The sequence below is a fragment of the Leptosomus discolor genome, chromosome 2, assembly GCF_034619465.1.
Source record: "Leptosomus discolor isolate bLepDis1 chromosome 2, bLepDis1.hap2, whole genome shotgun sequence".
NCBI classification, from domain to species: Eukaryota; Metazoa; Chordata; class Aves; order Leptosomiformes; family Leptosomidae; genus Leptosomus; species Leptosomus discolor.
The window spans coordinates 80,830,327-80,851,972 of NC_141392.1; the positions used below are offsets into that span (position 1 = coordinate 80,830,327).

General features: G+C 43.9%; 1 protein-coding gene across 1 annotated transcript in view; it reads right to left on the reverse strand.

The window, feature by feature from the left end:
* Window positions 1-12,405, reverse strand: part of GRIK2 (glutamate ionotropic receptor kainate type subunit 2) — a 432,872-nt gene extending 420,467 nt beyond the window's left edge. The window contains exon 1 of the mRNA XM_086461343.1: window positions 12,291-12,405. Coding sequence (XP_086317469.1) covers window positions 12,291-12,405 — 115 coding nt within the window. The remainder of the gene's footprint in view (window positions 1-12,290) is intronic.
* Between the last annotated feature and the right edge of the window lie 9,241 nt (window positions 12,406-21,646).

Sequence of the window (21,646 nt, forward strand, 5' to 3'; positions counted from 1 at the left end):
TAAGAGAGACTAATGATTATTTTGGGAAAATAAGTCTCAAATGGAATAAATGATCAACTATAAAATAAAATCTGTATTGCCAACGCTGCTAAGACACCCCTGTAAAGTCCCAGACCTAAGTTATTCATTAACCAATAATCTGTTAGTAGTTAGAAACAAGGATAATATGTTATAGTCCAAGATGTCTGCAAGACAGGATTTATCATGGTACCCATTGCGTATAATCTTTGAATCATGACCAAAGTAGGTACGAGCCAAGAACATGTTCCTCGCCTATACGTGGTCAATTTGAGGAGTGGTCAAGACCTCCAACTCACAGACCACTTACCCAAATTATACCACCCACAAAAAAGAGAACAATAGAAGACTACAACAGAGGCTGCGCGCTAACTTGCATCAGAAGTGAAAAAAAGAACCAGTCATTGAGAGAATTATAATGAATATGCATTTTATAGACTGAATATGTATGAATTTAATATATAAGTATTTGTTGACTGCAATGTGCAGGTGGACATCTTTGGAAAGGATCCCATGTCCCTGGTGCGCATAGTTAATAAAGGACGTCTCTACTTATCTAACTGTATAGATAAGTTTTTCTTAGCACTGCAGATTTGCAACATAACCAGAGCGGAGCAGATGACAAAGAACTTTTTAATTTTCTGTCCTTATCACCATTCTATGGGTTCAGATGAGTAAGAAACCAGTGCATAACACAACCCTGAAGCAGAAAGGATTTTTTTTTTTTTGAACAGTCTGTGGTAACAGGGGAAAAAGTCTTCCAAAAACATGTGTTGCAACTTTCTTACAATCTAGAAGACAGTCAGGAGAGTAAAGGAAATCAATGTGAACAGAGCTCCTGTGCTCACAAGACAGCTAAACACAACAGTTTTATCCAACTCAAGAACCTTCCCATAAATGAAAAGAGTGGAAAATGCTCTGAAAAACAATCACCACTGTTTATATGAGAATGTGGTATAGTCTTACATTGTTCCAAAAAGTGCAACGTTTAATGAACGTCGATGATCACAGAATGATACAAATACATAGCTAAATTTGAAATCCCTGGTGTCTGAACACAAAAGGTCACATATGGGTATAACTGAAGATGTTGTGACTAGCTAATGTTGATTTGATCTTTAAATGTGATTTTTTTTTTTCATTTTTTAGGTAGGTTTGAAAAGACAGTAGGAAATCTGGGTTTTGGACACATTTTTCTTAGCCATATCACAGTCACACAGTAAGTTTCTGCAAGCATATTGAATGTCATGAATGATAGAGTCTGCTGAGATCTGAAGAGATAAGCCTTAATAACAGTCATATATTTTACAGTCTTTCCTTCTCAAGGACGTCCAAACAAATACATATAGCAGTACTGAAAGGAAGTCACATGTATCTTTCACGAATTTCCATTTTCTTCCCTCAGCTGCCTACAGATGAGGCATGCACAGGGCTTACCACTTTCCCTGAACCAACCTCATGTATGTTCCTTCAAGGCTAAGAAAGATCAAATCTGGACATAAATAGATTAATTATGTTGCTGTTCCTTATGTAAACATTATACTCTATATCCACTAACAAGGAAAGGGATTTAACTGACCAAATTCTTAGCTTACAAAAATAAAGCTATACTTCCTTTTTGGTATTACGGGATCATTTTGCCAAGTATCATCTTTATGTTTGGTTTTGACTGAACAGAAACAAAAACCTTACTATTTGCCCAGTTGTATATGGCCTTTCTAGGTAAACAGTGGGGTTTTGGGCTTTTTATTAACCCGTTCAATTCTTTTCTGTGTTTTTTGCTCACCAGTGATGGCCTTTAGTTCATCCTCTATCCTGCCTACCAACTTTTTTTTTCCCCAAGAAATACTGAATAAAATAGCATAGCCAGGGATATCTGGGAGCTTGTCTAAGTAGCTCAGTATCTAAAACAGACCAGCATCTCAAGGTATGAAGGCAAGCACCCAAAAAAAAAAAACAACACCAAAACAGCAGTTAGTCAAAAAAAAAAAAAAATCACTCTGCTCTGAAAATGGACTGACTCAAAAACATAGCTGTTAAAAATTAGCAAGACACATTCAGTCAGTACTTAATGTATCTTCTTTTAAAGGGAAGAGTTACACATCTGCCATCCAATTAGCCGTAACCAGTCCCTGGCCTTACATTTCCATTTTGCACAGTAATTTTTCAAATCCAGCTTCAGAAAGAGAAATATCAAAAAGCTTATTATATGGACTAGAAAGAAGCATATATGGTGACATATAATACCAGAAAGACTAGATATTTCTAAGCAAAAATATATTTGTTTTTTAAAATACATAATTATTAACTGGGAAAGGTAGCCGGTTTAGGGTCCTCTTTCAATTTGAATATGTTTCGTAATATAGTAAGCTATGAAAACCACAAACATTGTTGAACACTAAAAATAGATAAACAATAATGTTACAAATTAGATTCCTAAAATTCAATCCTGATATTGGTCCTTGTAAGTGGCACAATACAAAGCAAGAATAATTAATTTTAATGTAATACTTGAATACATGCTGATAATTTCTTAAAGTTTCTGCACGATTTATAAACAAATTTCAGTTATTGAAATGTGTAAAATGCAAACATATATATTCCCGTTAACAAATATAAAGCCAAAAATTACTATGATGAAGCATTTTAAAAGAAAATTAATTCCTCTGATTAGACTACTCTGTATGATTTTAATTTCCCTAATGTGCCTTTTTACCCAATTCCTTAATGAATAAATAACATGGAATTTCTTTTAAGGATTTCCTGCCTTGTAGGATAAATGTTGCAGAAAAATAACAAAGTTATTGCTTTAGAAAATATTTTCCTCTTGCAGAATATGTAATCTTCATGTTCTTTACTGTTATTTAAGTATGCTTCTATATAGCACAATATTTCTGATTGTGTTGCAGTGTTTGATCAGTGAAACAAGTCGTATTGCTATTGCTGAACTGTAGTATCTTTAACCAGTGATTACACTCTTTCCAACTTAAAAAAAAAACTACACCAGTCAAATTATTCTCTATTATGTTGAATTTGGTTTGTAGTATATTGCTAAATATTGTTAATGTCAATAAGTGAACGAGAAATTTCAGTGTAAAAACGTGTAGTACAATTTTAAAATATAGTTAGGAAAAAAATGTCAAGGAAAGACAGGTTCTGGAATGGGATCCTTAGCTAAAGAAAACCAGCACAGATGGCTTGACTGGAAGAGCACTGTATCATTCAGCATCACCATGGACTTAATCATGCATTTTAGAAAGAATACCAACTCATCCAGGCAATGACTATACCTAGGATAAATAGACAAAATTACATAATTACTTAGGTTTTGCATTAGAAAGATTTAAAACATTGTTTTTCTAAACAGTGTCCTACAATTTACAGCTCCAATTCTTACTTCATTTTTTGCCAATGTAAGCTACTGATCCGAATGGAAATTTAGAGGAGGATCAGACCTAAAGTATACTACAGGTCATCTTATTTCAGTATTTGACCCATAAGAACTTTACGAAGTACACACAGATTTCATGTCATCTGTGGTGTAAAAATAAAAACATACTAACATAAATCAACTTCGCACTAAACTATCAAGGGCTCTGTTTCTCTAGGAAGTTGGTATTGACTACAGATTGAGCACTGACTCTGAAAATATAGGTAGGAATAGAAGATTTGATTGGTCTCCAAATAAAATAATTGCTTTCTTCAAGGTTTTACAATGTAAACTGAGGCAGGACTTAAACTATTTTCTTACATGCTTAAAAAATAAAAAAGGAGAAAGTCATAAATTTGACCATTGTGAGCTACAAGACGCAGATTTTCTTGTAAGTATTTCATGGTTACTAGTGTAATTATTTTTATTACAGACTGTTCAGTAGGCCATGTCTTAATTGTGCAAGTTTTAAATAACAGCATGAATATGAGCTGATATATGTTTAGCTCCTGAGCTGATTGAAATAGCTGGTATATATTTAGCTCCTGGAGAAGGACAAAAGCCCAAATGGATGGCAAGTTCAATTACAAAGTAGTCCTTAATAAATTTACCCAGATTATAACTTACTGTGTATACGCACAAGAATGAGCATTTTAATAAGAGTGTTTTAAATTCAGTATCAGCTACCTTATGACAAAAAAACACTTTAAATAATAGCTTTTTTTATATTCAGATAAATATGACACTTAATTTGAAATATCTTACCAGAGTTACAGAAAGAGCTAAATGTGAAGATGGCCCACTCTTCCAAAGCTGAAGTGGTTCTGCATGTTTTGAAGCAAGCTTGATACTCTACAGAAGTTTATTCGGTAAAGTTTAAGTAATCAATTAGATACCCATGTTCACAAACAAGTCCTTGTTTACAGGTCTGATTATGATTACCTGTTGTGAAAACAAGCACCACTCATTTGGTGGTGAGTTTTTAGCAGAATGAGTGAGCAGTTTCTCTTTCAGTGGTTTTGGCATTTTAATATCAGGAAGAAGCTGTTGAGCCATTAACATATTTATCTTTTCCTTTTAAATTCCTACCTGAGAAATTGAGTTCAATACATGGTAATAAACCTCACAACCTGGGGAAAAAACAAAACAAAACAAAAATCCCTACTCGATCCACTTTCAATTTCTCCATATTGCTGACGCCATAACAGGCACAGTTCATCTAGCCTAACTTTTGCTGTGTAAGAGTTATCCAGCCTAAGTCAACCTTGTCTAATCCTTCTGCCTCCTTCATTCTCCAAATACTGCAAAGGCGGCCCAAGACTTGGCTTTGACTAAAAGTTTAGTTTTTAGACAGAGATGAGGCCTTTCAGATTTTTTGGTTTTGATTTTTCACGCAGTTTCCCAGAAAGTTAGAAAAACCAAAGACTTTCCCAAAAGTACCAGAAAAATAACATTCAAACATATGTTCCTCTTTCAGACAGATAGGTAGTCATTTTCCATTTCAGCTAATTAAAAAAAAAAAAAAGGGAAAAAGAAATAGTGAGGGAAGAGAGCAAATGATTCAAGGTGCAAAAGCTAAAAAAAGAAGCATTGTTCTTTCAAAATTATTTTGCCCACCCATAAAACAACATTACTTTTTTATTCATCTGGAAAAATACAGTACAGTTCATTTAGCACTTTAATATCTAACTACACACACTGAAATCAGATAGAGTGTTTATATAACTAGGAAACATGAGGAACACACAGTAAAATATTTAGATAGATGAAATGAAGAGAAAAAAGACATTATACATTGAATGAAAAAACTCCTCAAGTCTCCTGAACAACAGTTCCTGACAGCATAGCAAGTAAGCTCTCTCTGGACTATTCTTCTGTCAGAGTGTTACTGAGCTTAATGCAAGAATTAGTGACTCTAACAATCAGGGAGTTTCTAATGCTGAGATATTCACAGACATTTTCAACATTCCAGAAGTCAGTTCAACTGAACTCTAAATCCTGGTAACCTCTTTCTTGAAAAAAATGAGTTTTCAAAGAGTTTGGGAATGGAAATACAAATCTAATAAAACAGATGTTCAGCTAATGTAAATAAATGTATTTTCCCAAATATAAATTCTGCAAGACCCATAAATGAATTGACCTTCTGATGTGTTGATAACAATGTTTGCCCCTAGATAACAGTGTTCTACACTACAGCGTAGCTGTGCTTTTAACTACCCCTACCGTAGACATCCATCAGAATACTACCAGGGAACCTACTTTCCTATACCCTAGGCAGAAACACCTAGAAATAAACATGTTAAAAATATATTATCTAAAAATACATCTTTCATTTGAAAGATGCACCAAACAAAGCTACAAACACATTCATAGATGAGTTACTGTATTTCAATAGTAATTTGAAAGACTACGCAAAAATAACGTTCAAGGAAATCTGAATCCAGGCTGATCCAAATCACTCGCAAAATTGGATCCAAATGTATCTTTGCAGTAAATGTAAAAAGAGCAGTCTCTTGAACACCACACCCATGGGTCACTTCTAGTTTTTGCCCAAAGGAAAAAAAAAAAGTTTTGTACTTCTAATTCGTTAAGAATTGCTTTTTAATGAAATTAAGAATACAATTTTTGAGCTTCTATTTAGTGTTTTATATAGCATTACAATACCATCTAGTTTATCTAGAGCTGGCAGAGCTCCAGTAATTGGAATAATGATCATTACATGTTCATTCTGTACTCTGCATTACTGAAAGCTTTGGCTATTTAAATTGAAGACACTATATGAACCTAAGACAATTATTTCTGTATAATAAAGGAGCCAAAATACTTGGGGAGAAGGGAAGCACAAAATTATAAGTATTAATATGACAGTGGTCTTTGATTCTCCATATTCCAATTCAGATGTGACAGCATAATGACATTATGTTATCATATTGTTCGATCTAATCTCCTAACATACATTACAGCATAACGTTATAAAAAGCTTATTCAGGAAACATTCATTTGCCTTGCAGATTGAGGAGTATGGAAATAAGGCATCTTCTAGTTTCTCTTTTGCATTATTGACAGAACTTCTAGTAATTGTTCCTCTGGAAGAGATTAAAGAGGATGAAGGTTAAAACTCAGAAACAGACATGGTAAATACATTAAGTAGGGGACAAAGACCTGCTAGTATTTGCAACGGCTACAAAATATTTGGTTTATTTGTTTCTAAATCTAGGGGATTTTCTCTTGTATAAAATAAAAAAAAACGTAATATTTGAGTTTAGAAAAATCTCTTTTTCTCTGGTTTCTTATCTATGGTGACAGAAACGATTTCATTCAGCAAACACATTTAAATGGGAGGTATTACTTGAACTTTGCATCACTTCAAAAGACGAGTAACAGTCAGTAAGAAGCGGGTTATACTTCTCAACATCCAATCTATCGGACAACTGTGTGAAAATCATTTTACAAGGCTATTGGTGTTCCAGACACTGGGTGAAAGGATCTGAGGATATTCCAGAAAGCCCATACAGATGAAAGCTTTCTTAACCTACATTAAATCTTGATAATGCAATAATGAGTCTTTTAAAAGGATAATTCTAATTCCCCTATCTGGTGCAATAAAGACTGTATACAGCTAATCTGCTTTGCCCTTTCAATTAAACTCGTCCAGGACGTTCTATGTAGTCAGCACCCTGAATGAGTCATTAAAATTCTCGTTCTGTAAGAGTTGTGTGCAACGCACCGTTGTTTCTAAATTCCATTAAATCCAAACGGTCTTTATCGCCCCATGACCACTGTGACTTCAATCAGACAATTTAATTACCTTACAAAATTGTCAGCAGAAGCAGCAAAGAAAAACAGGAAGGGCTGTGACGTTATCAAATTGAAATCTTCCTTTGTGCTGTTTAATCTAGACCAGTCAATAACAATGCTTCTCACCTCCTTGCTGCCTTCCTGAGGCTCTTAACCTTCCTCTTCTTTCAAAGATTTCTGTGGTTGTTTGTAAGACTGATTTTAACTCCGTGAGGATGTTAACATATATTGAAAGCTTCCTGTCCTTGGTAGTAAAATTTTCATTGGCTCTAAATACTGGAATTATCAAGCCACGGATCTCCGAGGGCTGCCACATCAAGAGTTTATTTTGCAGATTTTCACCATGCTCTTGATCCGAAGGCAGACCACCTTCCCCGATAAAACCAGATACGTACACCTTCTCAGGTCTCACTTAAACACAGGCAGAAAGGTTACCTCCTTCCACTAGAAATGTATCAGTGCAAAATCCAAAGGAAAGAAAGTGCATGTCCAGGAGAGCTAATGAAGGTCCAGTCTAGCAAAACTCTATGTGATTACACGGTAGGTACTTTTCACATGAACTCCTGTCTCATACCATTTTGTACAGAGCTAGCTCTCACTGCTGCTCCATGACTTTGCTGGTTTTAAATACCACCGTGTCAAAATTGTCACCGAATCCCAGAAATACATGGTTTGACACCCACTGGTGACTGCACAAGCAGTGGACATAATGAGCAGGCCTCCTCTGTTTTTGCCATACTTGATGTTGTAAAAACAGTTCTATGAAGATAAACTCAATCTGTTTGAGCCAAAGGAGCTCAGCTAAGAGGTATGTCAGATAAAACCCGTGTTAAATCCTCACAGAGGAAGACTCCAGTGTATAGCAATTCCCCTTTCCAGGTTCCCACCATGGACTTGAGAAAAGAGGTTGTTTTTTTCCTTCAGTCCCAAAGATTACGTGATCATATACAGCTTTATTTTGCTATTATTATCATCATAACTATTATTATTTTATGGATAGCAAATGGAAAGTGCTAGGCTTTGTAAGATTTTGGTGCGTTTTTTTTTTAGGGAAGGAGAAAAGAAGTCAGTAGTAGGAAATGTTTCTGGTAAGAGTTAAAAACTCTCTCTTGGTTACTTGAAAAGTGTTCTCACATTTCTCTTGCCTTTCTTTTGCTTTTAAACTGGAAGAAGACACCCCTCCATCCCATCCTCTTCCCTTCGTTGTAACCCACAACATTCATTTCCCTTCCTCATCTGCTTGAAGTCAGGCAACGTCAAAGCAACAAAAAGTCAAGGCTACAGGCACGGGCCTCTTCTTTACCCTTCTTTTTAAGTGTGCTGAAGAAAACAAAATATCTCACAAAGCAGGGAAACATCAGGCCAGTGGGCCCCCTGCGGTGGAGGTTTTTAGTCTTTCACCACACTTTCACGAATAATGAGTTACCTGAGAGAGAATGAGAAAACGCAATGGCCAAACCGCTTTCACCTTCCAGCCACTGGTCCCTCTTCACGGGTTTGTTGTAGGAAAGACAAATTGCTCACGGCAGCAGAGCCAAAGGCCGAAACGAGAAATTTAGACAAAGGAGGGTATTTTAGAGTACTCCAGCTTTCAAAGAGCTGACATTCATGCCCCATGGAGGAACAGACAAGAAAAGAAGGGTTTTAAACAGCTCGGGCTCTTATTGCCTCGGGCAAGGGGAGGGACGGGTTTCTGAAAGCACAGGTGAGCAGTTACTGGTGGTTAACAGCTCTTAATGGCTTGTTAATTCAGCCTTAGGGGGCAAAGTGCCCCCAGGGAGGTAAAGGCAGAAGCAAGGGAGGCTACGAAAAGGCGGTGGGGCGGAGGCTGAGGCCGGCTGTCGGGGTGGCGGCTGGGCCGGGCTGCGGGCTCGCTGGGCTGTCTGGTGCTCCTGGGGAGCCGCTGCCCTGGGTCTGCTCTTCCACGGGAGCAGTGAATCGGAAAAGCCACGAAACGTAATCGCCGATAACGGAACGGATCTACCGGCGGTTACTTATTTTGGCTTTTGTACGGTGCCAAGCGATAAGGAAAAGGTTTCCATCACACTTAGCACAGCGGAGAAACAAATACGAGGCTGCTGCTTCTCTCCCTTGTCAATCTGGGACCTGTCCTTTTACCCCCAGCAATGGTGTGGGACTGCTCCCTTTTGAGACCCCCGAGTACTGTGGGCACAAGCCTCACCGTCAGCGTTCCCTGGGCTTGCTTATGGGAAGCCATTCAGAAAGGGCAAGCGAGGGAACTTGGCCGTTTGCCCCGTGAAGTAAGGTGTCGTTCAGGAAGAGCGCCTGGTGTGATGCCCCGGTACCACGTTGCCCCACTCCAGCAGCAGCAGCGGGCAGGAGGCCAGATGCCCGAGCGAGAGCCGCTGAGGAGGGAACGGTGCCATCGCCTCAGCCTCTCCCCGGGCTTGCTCCATAAGGCGCAGGTAAAAATAACCCCCCGCGTTTGACAGGTAACCCAGGTGGCTCGACTTCCCTGGGCGGTTGCTAAAAGGTAGCCTGGGAGCGAGAAAAAGAGAGAGAAAGGACATGCTGGCTAGTCCCAACAATGAGCGGAGCCGTGGGAAGGACAATGCGAATCCATGGTGGTTAATTTGCACAGGAGGAATGAGGGGGCTGGAGCTCTGGCAGGCTTCAAGCTCTCCCCTGTTGCCATAGCGCTGCTGGCTGAGGAAGAAGAGCGGGGGCTGGCAGGCTGCCTTCTGGAGGGAATCTCCTCGGCTCCCTCTTCTCCTCGGGAAGGACTTCACGGGAAGGCACCAGCATCCCGTCCTCCTGGTCGCAAGGACATCCCGAAGGGACAGATAGCACGGGAACGCGGAGGGGGCGGCGGGGAATTCCCCTCTCAGAAATAATCAAAGCTTTTGCACAGCTCCCTCCACCCCGCTCCCTCCCTCCTCCCCGCCATGCCCTACGCAAAGGCAGAGATGACAGCCTCTGGGGAAGGAGCGGGAGTTCAGAGACTCCACACCTGGATTATGCCAAATGCAGACTCCTTAAAAATGCACCAGGCCCCGCTGAGCAGGGCAAAACTCTGCCTTGCTCTTTCTTACGTCTAACATTTACCATGCCAAACTCAACTGCCCAATCTCTCCCTACCTACTTCTAAGGCTCAGAGGTGGGTTGGCGACAATTCTTTTGAAAAGCAGGAGAAAGCAAGCGGTGATTCACCAGCGGACTCGTACTTGGCTGCTACAAACAATAGGGCGCGCACAACCCGCTAACGGGCGGTGCGGGCCGGGGGAGCTGGGGAGAGGGGAACACATCCATGTGCCACCATGTCACTGGGCGCCGGAGTCCCCCTGCAACCACCCTTCAGTCTCGGGGTTATGTATTATTCTAATCGTTATCAAAACGCTGCTCTCCAGGGCTATCTCTATAGGCATACCGGACTAATTCAGAGAGAATGTTAATGTGGGGGAGGAAAGCCCAACGCTTGCTAGCGGTGTGGCCGGGAAGATGTTTGTTTACATAGCTACCCTTGAAAGTAAGTCAGACTCTTAGAGACCGACCCTCGGCATCGAGTATGAATCCCGGTGCGTGGAAGGACCGACAACCGACCGGTGCTGGGTTACAGGCAGCCCTAGCAGTAATTTCACGGCCGTGATTATGCATCCAACTGAACGCAAAAGAAGCCGCGCAATGATATACCGACCCGTTTAGCCATGTCCAAAGAAACAAGCATTCCTGAGGACGGTTGCTAAGAGCAACGTGTCTTAAGCACCACCTTTAGACCAGATGGAAGCAGAAAGTAAGTGCTACTCGGAATTCAGCACACGAGATCCGTAACAGCCTGGTGGCTTTTTAATCATTATCCACCTTCCCCTCCACATAAAAGTGTGTGCAGGGGCGGGAGGGGGATTTAAACAAAATGAAACACAAACCGAGGCAGTACTCCCAGGCGAAGACAAGAGCTTTCAGTGCCCCACAGAAAGGGATGTTAGCGGCTGCTACAGCTTGTCGCGGCCAGAGCGAATGCGGGAGATCCGCGCGTCCTCCCTCCAGCCACGCTGCCGCTGGGCAAGGAGGGTGCCGCTTGCCTGGGGAAGCAACTTTCGGCTTGTCCCCTCCGCCGCCCCCCGCCGCGGCTGGCCCGGGCGGCCCGGAGGGCGGGGGGCTCCAGCCGTGGCTGGCCCCAGGGACCCTCCCCGGGCCGCGCAGCCCCCCTCGCACCTCCGCTTGACTTTCGTCTCCGTCCTGCCCTTCCTTACCACGAAACTTCTATAGGGGATGCAGAGGCTGAAATTTCTCCCTCGCTTGCTCGCTTATACACACGTACACCAGCGCGCAGACACAGGCAGAGATGTTAAGGTTAGTTTCACATGGTCCGTCTGGGACAGTTTTTAAACTGTAAGCCCGTTCTACTCTCCTTGAAATTACATTCTGATCTATGACTTTTCTTTATTTCTCTCTTTTTCTTTTTTTTTTTTTTTTTTGGGGGGGGGGGGCGGGCTCATACAACTTTTCTCGCATAGAAAAGCTGTGTTTGAGGTACAAAGGCTCTTTCACGACCACCGCTTAAAACATAAATCATCTCTTCCCTGAAGCAAGCGAGTAGGCAGATGCTTCAAGGGAATTCAGTCCAAACGTCTCAGATAACAGTGTCGCGCCCACACGGGGTCGGCTCGGACGGACCAGAAACGGGCGGCCGAAACTTAACAACTAGTTGACAGATTTTTAACGGATCAAGCATCGTATCGGCTATTCTTTCCACTACTATGACAAAAAAAACGAGGTACATTACGAGGAAGCCACGCAAGCTGCGCAGAACCTTAGGCAAAAGCGTTTGCCAGTCATTTTTTTTCTCTATTGTTATTATAATTATCGTCATCATCGTGCCGTTACTACGGCTACAATGAGCTGCAGCGACAGGAAAAAAAAACACACAGCAATTCGTCCCTCCGGATGCAAAATAAAGAAGGACTTCGGTTCCTGACTCCGGTAGCATGTCCCAGCTCTCCCCCAGCACCCCTTTCTGAGTCAATCCTATGTACACCACATTCAGGCTGAAACGCACAATGAAAAAAGTGTCGGGAAATCTTACCAAATCTTAATACATGTGTGGTTCCTTGAGAATATCCAATCCACAGTAAGCAAAGAAGGAGTCTAACGGTGCATCTGAAGACTGAATTAGTTAGCATAGGGGAAATAATCTTCATGATGTTTCTACGCACACACGCGCTGCCTTACTTCCCCCTAAGCCGTCAGGTTTCCCGGTAGGGTGAGAACGAGGATACGTAAACTGATGGCCCTCAGACAGGATCACGGCATGGTCACAGAGAGAGGAGAGTCTACGCTTCCCAAACCCATTAGCAATCCCTGCATGTTCTTCATTCACTGCGCCAAGGAGCAACCTTCAACTGCAAGGAATGGTGGGACATCCATGTTAGTCGGGGGAGAATCCTTGAGAAATCCAAATACACACAATGTCCAGCCGAGTAAACCTGGGAGGCAAGAAAGGAGGAAAATCAATAGATAATCCAGCTCGAGAAATCGCTGAGGTATCGCCACATAGCGAGAGTCAGTGAGCACCAGCCGTTTCACTGGCGAAGCTTTTGCCGTGCTCCCATTCTACTGCACTGCTGCACAGCTTCTGACGCGAAGCCAAGATTAAGTGAGAGAAATTGAGATAGCTCCTCTCTTCTTAAGGCTGCCTGCCAGACAGCCTTCCCAATTTCTATTATGCAACTGATCTGATCGCCTAGCGTTGTCAGAGGAAAAAACAGCCCGGTTTTATTTACATGCTTCTAATTGTTATTAGTATTTCAGTTGTTCTGAACAATAGCTATAAGGGTCTGTAGCGGCGGGGGGGGGGGGGGGGGGGGGGGGAGGTGTGCTACAGGGAAAAAGGGAATCGGTTGTGTAAATATCAATTCATGCATTTTAATAGCTGACTGCCTGGGTCGAAAGCACCTTTAGAGTTGTGAAAGAGAAGGCTGACAATAAAGTCATTCAGGTTATCAGAGTAACGTTTAGGCTAAAAAAAAAAAAAAAAACCAAAAAAAACCCCCCAAAAAAAAAATCCTGATATTTAAATTCATTAACTATTACTCACGTTAATGCATGAAACAGGGTAAATGCTCTGGCTTGTATATTGACTGTGTTTAGGAACTTGCTCCGGACCCAGTGAGTACGGAGCACCAGCCTTCTTTTGCAAGGTAAACAGGAATCGGCAGAGCTAGAACAGCCTTGTTGAATGCACAGACCTGTTTCACCCAACTTGCCTGAAATTGCAATGTTGCTTGAAAGAAAGGAACTCAGGTATTTACTAGTTTATGTTTTGCTCTTTATTCTGCCACTCTCTAATTTTGCACTCTGCTTTCCTTTCACTCTAGTATTATGGAAATATTGCTGTTCCTCCCTGTACTGAGAGATCTGTGTAGTTTGTCATTTTGCAGTCCTCAGTGAAGAACAATAGCACTTCCCAGTTTGATAATGGGATGCTGAGTTTGTATCTGCAAATACAGCCACAGACTTTTGTCTTTTGGCCAGGTGTTCCAAAGAAGATAAACTCATTCTGTGGATTTCTTCCGATTTTCCTTGGAAATACAATTAGTTGTGTACCTGTATCCATTAAAATACATTGAACAAGGACTGTCAGACTTTGCAATCTAAGTGAAGTTTTTGCTGAACCTACTTAAGCTTTATCGCAAACATTAAAAGATAATTCCTAGATTCCCCACCAGGAAAATTAATTCATTTTATTCTACATTCTGCCTACAGACATCTTTTGTCTCCTTTATCTCCCTCTCTGCCTTTTATTACTAAAGAAAATATCACTGAGACTTCCCTCACAGACACATGCAGACGAACACAGAATAAACCTGACTTTACAGAAATAAATACCGATGATGCCAAGATGATGAGAACACACTGTGGAATCTATCAGAAGTAGAGCATGGCAGAGGTGAGTGACAGTTTATTCTTTAAATAACATCTGTGTATTGTAGACATGCAAGTAAGTAACAGCAGCATTTAAATTATAACCTGTCATGTTGGTGCTCTGTGTCCCTAAGAGCGTTAGCAATTCACAGTAACTTTTTATCATTATGGCTTACTGATTTCCTCTGCACGCATTTACTTAAAACACTGTAAAGCGCTGATGAAAAGAAATGTACATTCTGTGAGGGGATTATTAAATATCATCGATTTTTTTTTCTTTAAGATGGAGGCATAACTGCAGTGTCAAAAATAAGTATCATGAATGGCTAGTTCTGCAGTCTAGCAGGGAATTCAATCAGGCGATTTGACTATTGGAGCACTTTAAAAAGAACACCTAGTGTTAAAAGCAAGGATATCTAGCGACTCCTTCAGTTCACGCTTAGAATATCCCCCAGTAAAAATGCAGAGAGATGCCTTTTCTTGTATTTTCTATTGCATTTATTCTCTTCTACTCGTTCATATTTTATCTGAGCCCAAGGAGAAATAAAACCGACCCACGTGGATACTGTGAACGTTCTTTGCCTCCCTCCTCTTTCCCCTGGTGTTGCTGAAATAAAGAACATTAGGCATCTTTAGATACTTTTTAAATTGTGAATGCTTCCGGTCTAAACGGATTTTTTTTTTAACTTAATTTAGTTTTGGTAGGCAGTTTCGAAAATACGATATTCGTGGTCAGCTTCAGCACATTAGACAAGACACAAACTTCTGGCAAAGTGACTCCTGTTATCCGTCTGATTTTCTAAGGTCTCTTGAAAAAAAAATACAGCCACCTGTAATCTGAGCCCAACAGAGCTCCTCACTCGCCGAGGCGTTTATAACCGGCATCATAAACCCCCTCGTGATTCATTTCTTTACTGTTAAACGCCCAGCAGCCAGCTCTGCCAGCCCTGGTCCCCGCCTGAGGCTCAAGCCAGGTTTCGATCTACCGGGCTAACGCCCCCCGCCCCCCGCCTCCGCTGGCACCGCGGACAGCGCCCGGCGCGGCCCCTGCAGCACCACGGACAGCTACCCCGGCCCCGCCGCCGCCCCCGGCCCCGCCGCTTCGGGTCTCAAAACGCCTTCTCCCACCCCCCCCCACCCCCCCCCCCCCCAACCCCCCTGCTTCCAGTCATTTCACAGCACGGAAAGGAAATTAAAATCTGTTGTCGGCTTCTTTAAGGACACATGTTATACCCTCGGTGTTAGCTGGCCAGCTATTTTATGGCATCTGAGGGGTTCAGAAGGAGTACCGCTCTCCTCATCTGCTCTCACGCATCGCCCAACGCTCTGTGCTAACATCCCTCCTCCCTGCTTTCAAACCCTAGCTCCCACCTGGAAGGAAAATGGTAGCTAATCCAGGATTGTTTTCTCAAGAATATCAGTTCCTTATCAAAAAGTAAATCTTGCAAAACATCAGATGTTTAGAACTCACTACACATCTGGTGACTGGAGATCACTTATAGACTATACAATTAACTAAAGCCTCAGACCTCACCACCCTAGACTCCTTTTCTGTTAATTGGACTTTAGCTTCATTTCCACTTCGGGGGAGGGAGGGAAAGGAAAACTAACTTTTAAGAAGATACTTTTGTTCACCCTCCAGAATTATTTCAATATGAAAGCAAGTAAATGTTCTTAACACCTTTCCTATTTCCTTCCCTGTGAGATGCACAGTTCAAAGGCTGAAAATCCCTAATGAAATGTCATACTGGAGGAGCTGGTCTTGTGTTTTGAGGGCTTGTCACCACTGTTACACAGCTCTTTTCAGATTAAAGTCTTTGTGAAACTGCCCTCCACACTTCAGTGATCGGCAACTGGGAAATCTATGATTCCTTGGATATATGATTTGATTTGTTTTACATCTTGGTCATCTATTGTAGACATGGTGGTAACACATCTTTAATACACAAGGGTAATGTTCAAGTAAAGCTGATATGAAAAACAGTATTCCAGCTACAGATGGGGAAAGAAGAATAGACAATTGGAGGCCTTTAAATCCTTTTTGAGTAATAAAAGCCTGCTAAATTTTTAGGTGTGTGTCAAGTATAAATGGTGATCTTATGTACATAATGTTTCATTTGGAAAGGGGAGATGTGCGACTCTGATTACCTTATTATACCAGGTGCTTTTCCCCTCAGATCTTATTTTTATGTGCTATTATCATAATAAAAGTTAACCCAGTTCCAGCTAGCTGCCACCTACTGGGATGTATAGTTTTACCATATTACTTTAAAAAGGAAATGGCTTTCATTTTCAGGTCATAGCTGTGTCTCTAAGAACAGATGATAAGATTTTTATATCACTTAATCTACTGTTTTGTCCTCTCCCAACAACTGTTATAAATTTAGTACGTGTATAATATGCGGTCCCCAAAGTTTTGTTTCTCGGACATTCCTTGGCAAATCCTTGCAAACGTTTCAGATTCACATGCCACCACAGTCCTCCTGCTGTTGCAATCTGGTGTGAGGAGAGCCGTAGCTTACCGCAACACCTGACCAGCATCTCCAGATCTCTAGAAACAAGTATCGCAGCTTTGCTGACAAAGCAGTAACACAGTCCTCCCTTTTTAAACCTTTGCCAAAGTATTCATATGAATGTTGATATTATCATTTAAAAACACATTGTGGCCCACTTGCACTTCACTCCCACCAGCTATAAAAACCATAGGTTCTCTTCTGTCTGTTATTAGCTCAGTCCAAATTTACAACCAAGTTTCTGCTGCACCAATGATTAATGACATTTTAAGATGGTAATTAATTTTCAGCTAGTGGAAAGACGTGTATTCTAATTAACGAACTGAGTATGCAATAGACTTACTTGTTCAGGCACTTTTGAGTATCACAGCAATGCACTTTCCTAGCAGGCTTTAAAGCAGCAAGAACAAACATTTATGACAATATCTGCGGATCAGCCTTTCGTACCTTCAGTTTGCTTTGGGGCTGGGGAAGCTGTGAAAGGTTTTGGGAGGAGAAGCAGGATGTTTAACGTTTTCGATGCTCTACTCCCCCAAAAGTTTCTAAGGAAAATGTGAAGAGAGGTTTTCATTAGAATGTAACCATTCCTTTTCCGTGAGCACACGGCTCTTGCAATCATGCCTCCACTCTGTAGGCAGGAATGTCTCTTGCTTTACACGGAGAGTGTCAGCGCCCTGGCTGGGTTAGCCAGGGATGATCGCCCCAAGAATGCTGAATTTGTTCCGAAATAAATGACAGGATTGCCGACAAGCCGAAAGGGAGGCTGGTTGCGCCATGCGGTGGGGGCCGGGAGGGCTGGGGGTGGGGGGAGCAGGAGGAGACCTGACAGAAGTAGAGGCTGTTGTCCACCCACAACTCCAGCGAAGTTAGAGCCCATTTCTCACCTCCGCTCCCCCAGGAGAGCGGAGGGCACATCCTGAAGGCTACCGGCTCGGCCGCCCTCAGCCCTGCCCGGGAGCAGCGCTCCGGCTCTGGTGGGGGCAGTTCGAGGCTACCGCGGGAGGCGGGCGGGGGGTACCGGGGGGCTGCGCTGCCCTGGCCTCTCGCCCCAGCTTCCCAGCCGTCCATCTCCAGCGTGGGGACAGCGGTGTCTCTAACGGTGCGGAGCAACGGGGGGAGGAAGAAAGGAAGGCGACAGTTTTGCCTACCCCTCCGGAGGGACGGACCCGGGAGGCAGAGGCCGGCCAGCCCGGCAGCGCGGGGGGCCGCCAGGTCAATGCCCGCCTTTCCCCGGAGACACCTGGCCAAGAGGCACAGCGGTGTGCGGCTCTACGGTGCATCCCCCCCCGCCACCCTCCCCCGCCCCCCTCTCAACCCCCCTGCTACCCCTCACTTGCATGCAACCCCTCCGGCCGTGGCGGCCAGGCGGAAAGCCCGGGACATCCTCCTACCTTGAGCTGCGGGCGGGGAAGCGGGGAGGGAGAGGAAGGCGGAGGCGGGGGAAGGAAGGGCGGTGGCAGGACGCCGGGGACTGCCCGGGCTGCGGTGCAGCCGGCGTCCGGGCACCACTGACGGCGGCGGCAAGCGGCGGCCGAGCGAGGGAGGGAGGGAAGGAGGGAGGAGGGATGGAGGGAGGGATGGAGAGAAGGAGGGAGATCCGCCTCCCTTCGGGAGCGCTGCACAGCGCCCTTTAAAGGAGCACAAACCCGCTTTTTCCACGGCCGCCGCTCCCGGCTCCCTGCAACGCCAAGCCTCGCCGCCGTGCCTGCCGCTGCCCGCCCGCCCCGCCGGCCACCGGCGGCCGCAGCGCTTCTCGGGCGGCCGGCGAAGCAGAAGCGCTCCCCCCCGTCCTCCCCCCCGCCCACCCCCGCCGTTGCCCAGGGGTCCGAGCTCGCCGGGCGGCGAGTTTTCAGGGCGTTAGGAGTCCGAGCTCCCAATCGGCGTCCCCGAGTCCGTTTTGCGAACACGGAGCGGGTGGGGGTTGGACTCTGCCGCCTGCAAAACGGCTTTCGGTAACCGCTGCCCGTCCTCGTTTTACCCTGCGTGTGCGGGGGTGAGTGGAGCGCCCCTACCGCAGCCTGCGGGGTGCTAAAAAAAAGTGCGGGTGCCCTCGGCTACTTCTCGACTCCTTCCTCATGCTGAAGCCCGCCTGTCCCTGCTGCTTCCCTGGACAAGCGGGGACTGAGCTCGGGCACTTTTTCCCCACCCCATGCAGGCTGGAAGGGGGTCCGGGGTGGCGGGGGGGAGAAACCTCGTCGAGCGCACTCCGCGGGAGCCGCCGCTGCCTCTGCCCCCTCCCCGCCCGACTCCCTCCTAAGCAGCAACTCTGCGGAAGGGGGGCACTGATAATAGGGCCAAGGCCCCCCTAATGAGCTGGGGTGTGAAATGCGGCCCCCCCTTGCGGGATTGCCGATGCTTTCCTTTCGCCCAGCCCCGCTAGCCCCCGCAGCGCCCCAGGCGTCTGCCTGCTCTCCCCTTCCCCCGGTTTCGTTTCGCGGCTAGGACGTGCCTTGAAGCGCTGCAGGGTTTCCCCTGCGCCTCCCCTCCACCCCGAAGCCTTCCCGAGGTCTGATCTGCGGGCAGACGTGCTGTGCAGTTTGACAGGAAAATCCCCGTCCCTTCGCCTTTCCCTCACGGAAAATTCCCGTTCCCAGATCCGCGGGGGAGCGCTGCCCGCACCCCGCAAAGGATGCTCAGGCGTTGGCCAAGCGATCAACTAGGGAGCCCTGGTTATCGGAGGCGGGGGGGGGGGGGGGGCTCGAAAAGCGTCGAAGAGATGGGGCTGGGGCGGGTGGGGGTTGGTGACTGAAAAGCTCCTATAATTAAGTAAACAGCAGAGTTGTTGTGCGAAGTAAATAAATAGTCAATGATCCCATTGTAGAGCCGAGCGCAGGCGGCTCAGACCGCGACGGGCTCGCCGCGATTGGGCTCCGGCTGCTGTGACTTGCAGCTTAATCGGCCCCACAGCACATCCCTTAATTACTTGCAGCTCACTTCTATGGCCGGCAGAAAATTCATTAGTTAGTTCATTTGCCTGAAGCTGTAATGGAGAAAACTTGTAAAAAAAAAACCCAAACGCACTACTAAAGCAAAAATCGCTTCATTCCACCTTAGGAGATAAAGTGAGCTGCGGAGGAGGTGCCACGGCAGGAGTAAGCGGGTTGCTTGTGGGGCAACTGAGCGGGACAACGTGGTGGAAACTTGAGCTCCGTGGGGTCCCGCAGGAGGGAAAGGCACCGCGGTGATCGCCGCGGGAGAGACCGAGTGATCTCCACCGTCTCCGGGAAGGCGAGGCGGGTTAACGCTGCGGGCAGGCAAAGGGTGGGAAGCGGACGAGGTCGGAGGAGCAAACATTTGTGCAAGCAGTGCCCCAGCACCAGTGTGCAAGCAGTCCCTCTTCCTCTATCACTGACTGTATTTGTGCTGTCACTGTCCAGGGTTTTCCGACCAGAGCAAAAACACAGAACAAGGCAAGCAAAAATAAGTGACTCAAAGGTGTCTTTCTAAGCTGAGAGAAAGAAAGGCAGGGGAAGAAAAGGGATGTAGCATTTCAGTCTCCGCAACGGTTCTAATATTGCAGATAGATTGTGTAATACCCTCATGTAATCATTTCACCTCAACTACATTGATGCAGAGCCTTTTCCCTTGTTGCCTGGGTTACATTATTGTCCAGACGTGGAACCCTCAATGCTTTCAACAGTTAATGCCAAATCAGGTCCTCCCTCAGACAGGAAAGAGGTTCCCAATGACACCAGTGCTGTTATCAACACGTATATATTGGAATATTTAGGGACTTTGCATATGTTTCATTATTACTCAAATGAAGAAAGTTGGAGCAGGGAAGTTGGAAAAACAAGCCTAAGATCACACTGCGAGTCACTGACATAATGGGAAGACACTGTGGGATTCTCTTTTCTCGGGCTTTGACTACTGCAAACCCCCATAAATTCAATACTTACAAAGTTTTTTGTTATGTTTCTTTCCAGTTACACTGTGGGAACTTCAAACTTTATCAGTATTGACCACCAGAAAGAAACATCTAGGAAAGCACAGGCCCAGTTTGTCAATGTTCAAAATAACAGAGGATTTGTCATACAAGGTCCTGGACCCTTACAAGAAAAAACCCAACCAACCAAACTTATTTTCTTGCTTGCTTCTTTTTTTATTGTTGATTATTTTAATTGAAGTTTAAAATTTTATCAAACAAGAATATATGTGTCATCTTTTCACCAGCTATCTAAACCAAGTCTTATAAGTATCAATAAGAATTTCACTCCATTAGCAAGAAAACAAATTTGCAAAGATCATGCTGAAAAAAAGCTTTTGGTTTTATTTGGTTTTCACAGCATTATTCTAAATATTTAGAATGAAATAATGTGAGTTTATCACATTCCCACCCCATTAGATCCACTTATACTTTGAAGTTAGAAGTAAGGTAAACTCTTTAAGCCTTCCAAAATGAAAGTATCTAAGGATGACAGATAAATTTTTTCCCCACAGAAATTTATCACTAGTACTCAGTACATCTGAATAGTTAATACTTTTTTTTTTTTTTTTCCTTTCCTGCTTTATCTTTCAATTTGGGTCAGCTATGATAATGTAAACACTGACAGAATTTAAGATCTTTCAAAAGAGTTTCCATGGAATTTTTTACAATACTAGATCTACAAAGACCCAAAACCAACCAAAATAATCTCTAGGGATTCTGGATGCTGAGGCTTAATAGCCCTAAACAAATCCTGTCCATATTAATGACCTAAATCTGAGTACTGACACTTGTTCAAGATAAGTGGTTCACAGCTTGTGCCCTGCCACAGAAAACACTCAAGCAAACTTTTGAGGCTTCAGATTGCAGACAGCTGAATATTTTGTTCTTCTTGCCAGCTATTGTTTTATTTTTTTATCTTCTTGCAGTTGTAAACAACACTGGGTGGTCTTTCAGACAATCCTACTGCTACGGCATGAGGACTTCTGGTATAGCTCATGGGCAAAGAAAGAATTGTTGCGGTTAGTTTGGCCAAGAAAAAGCCTCCTAAGTTTTGGCTCTTCACAGATGATTGAAGCT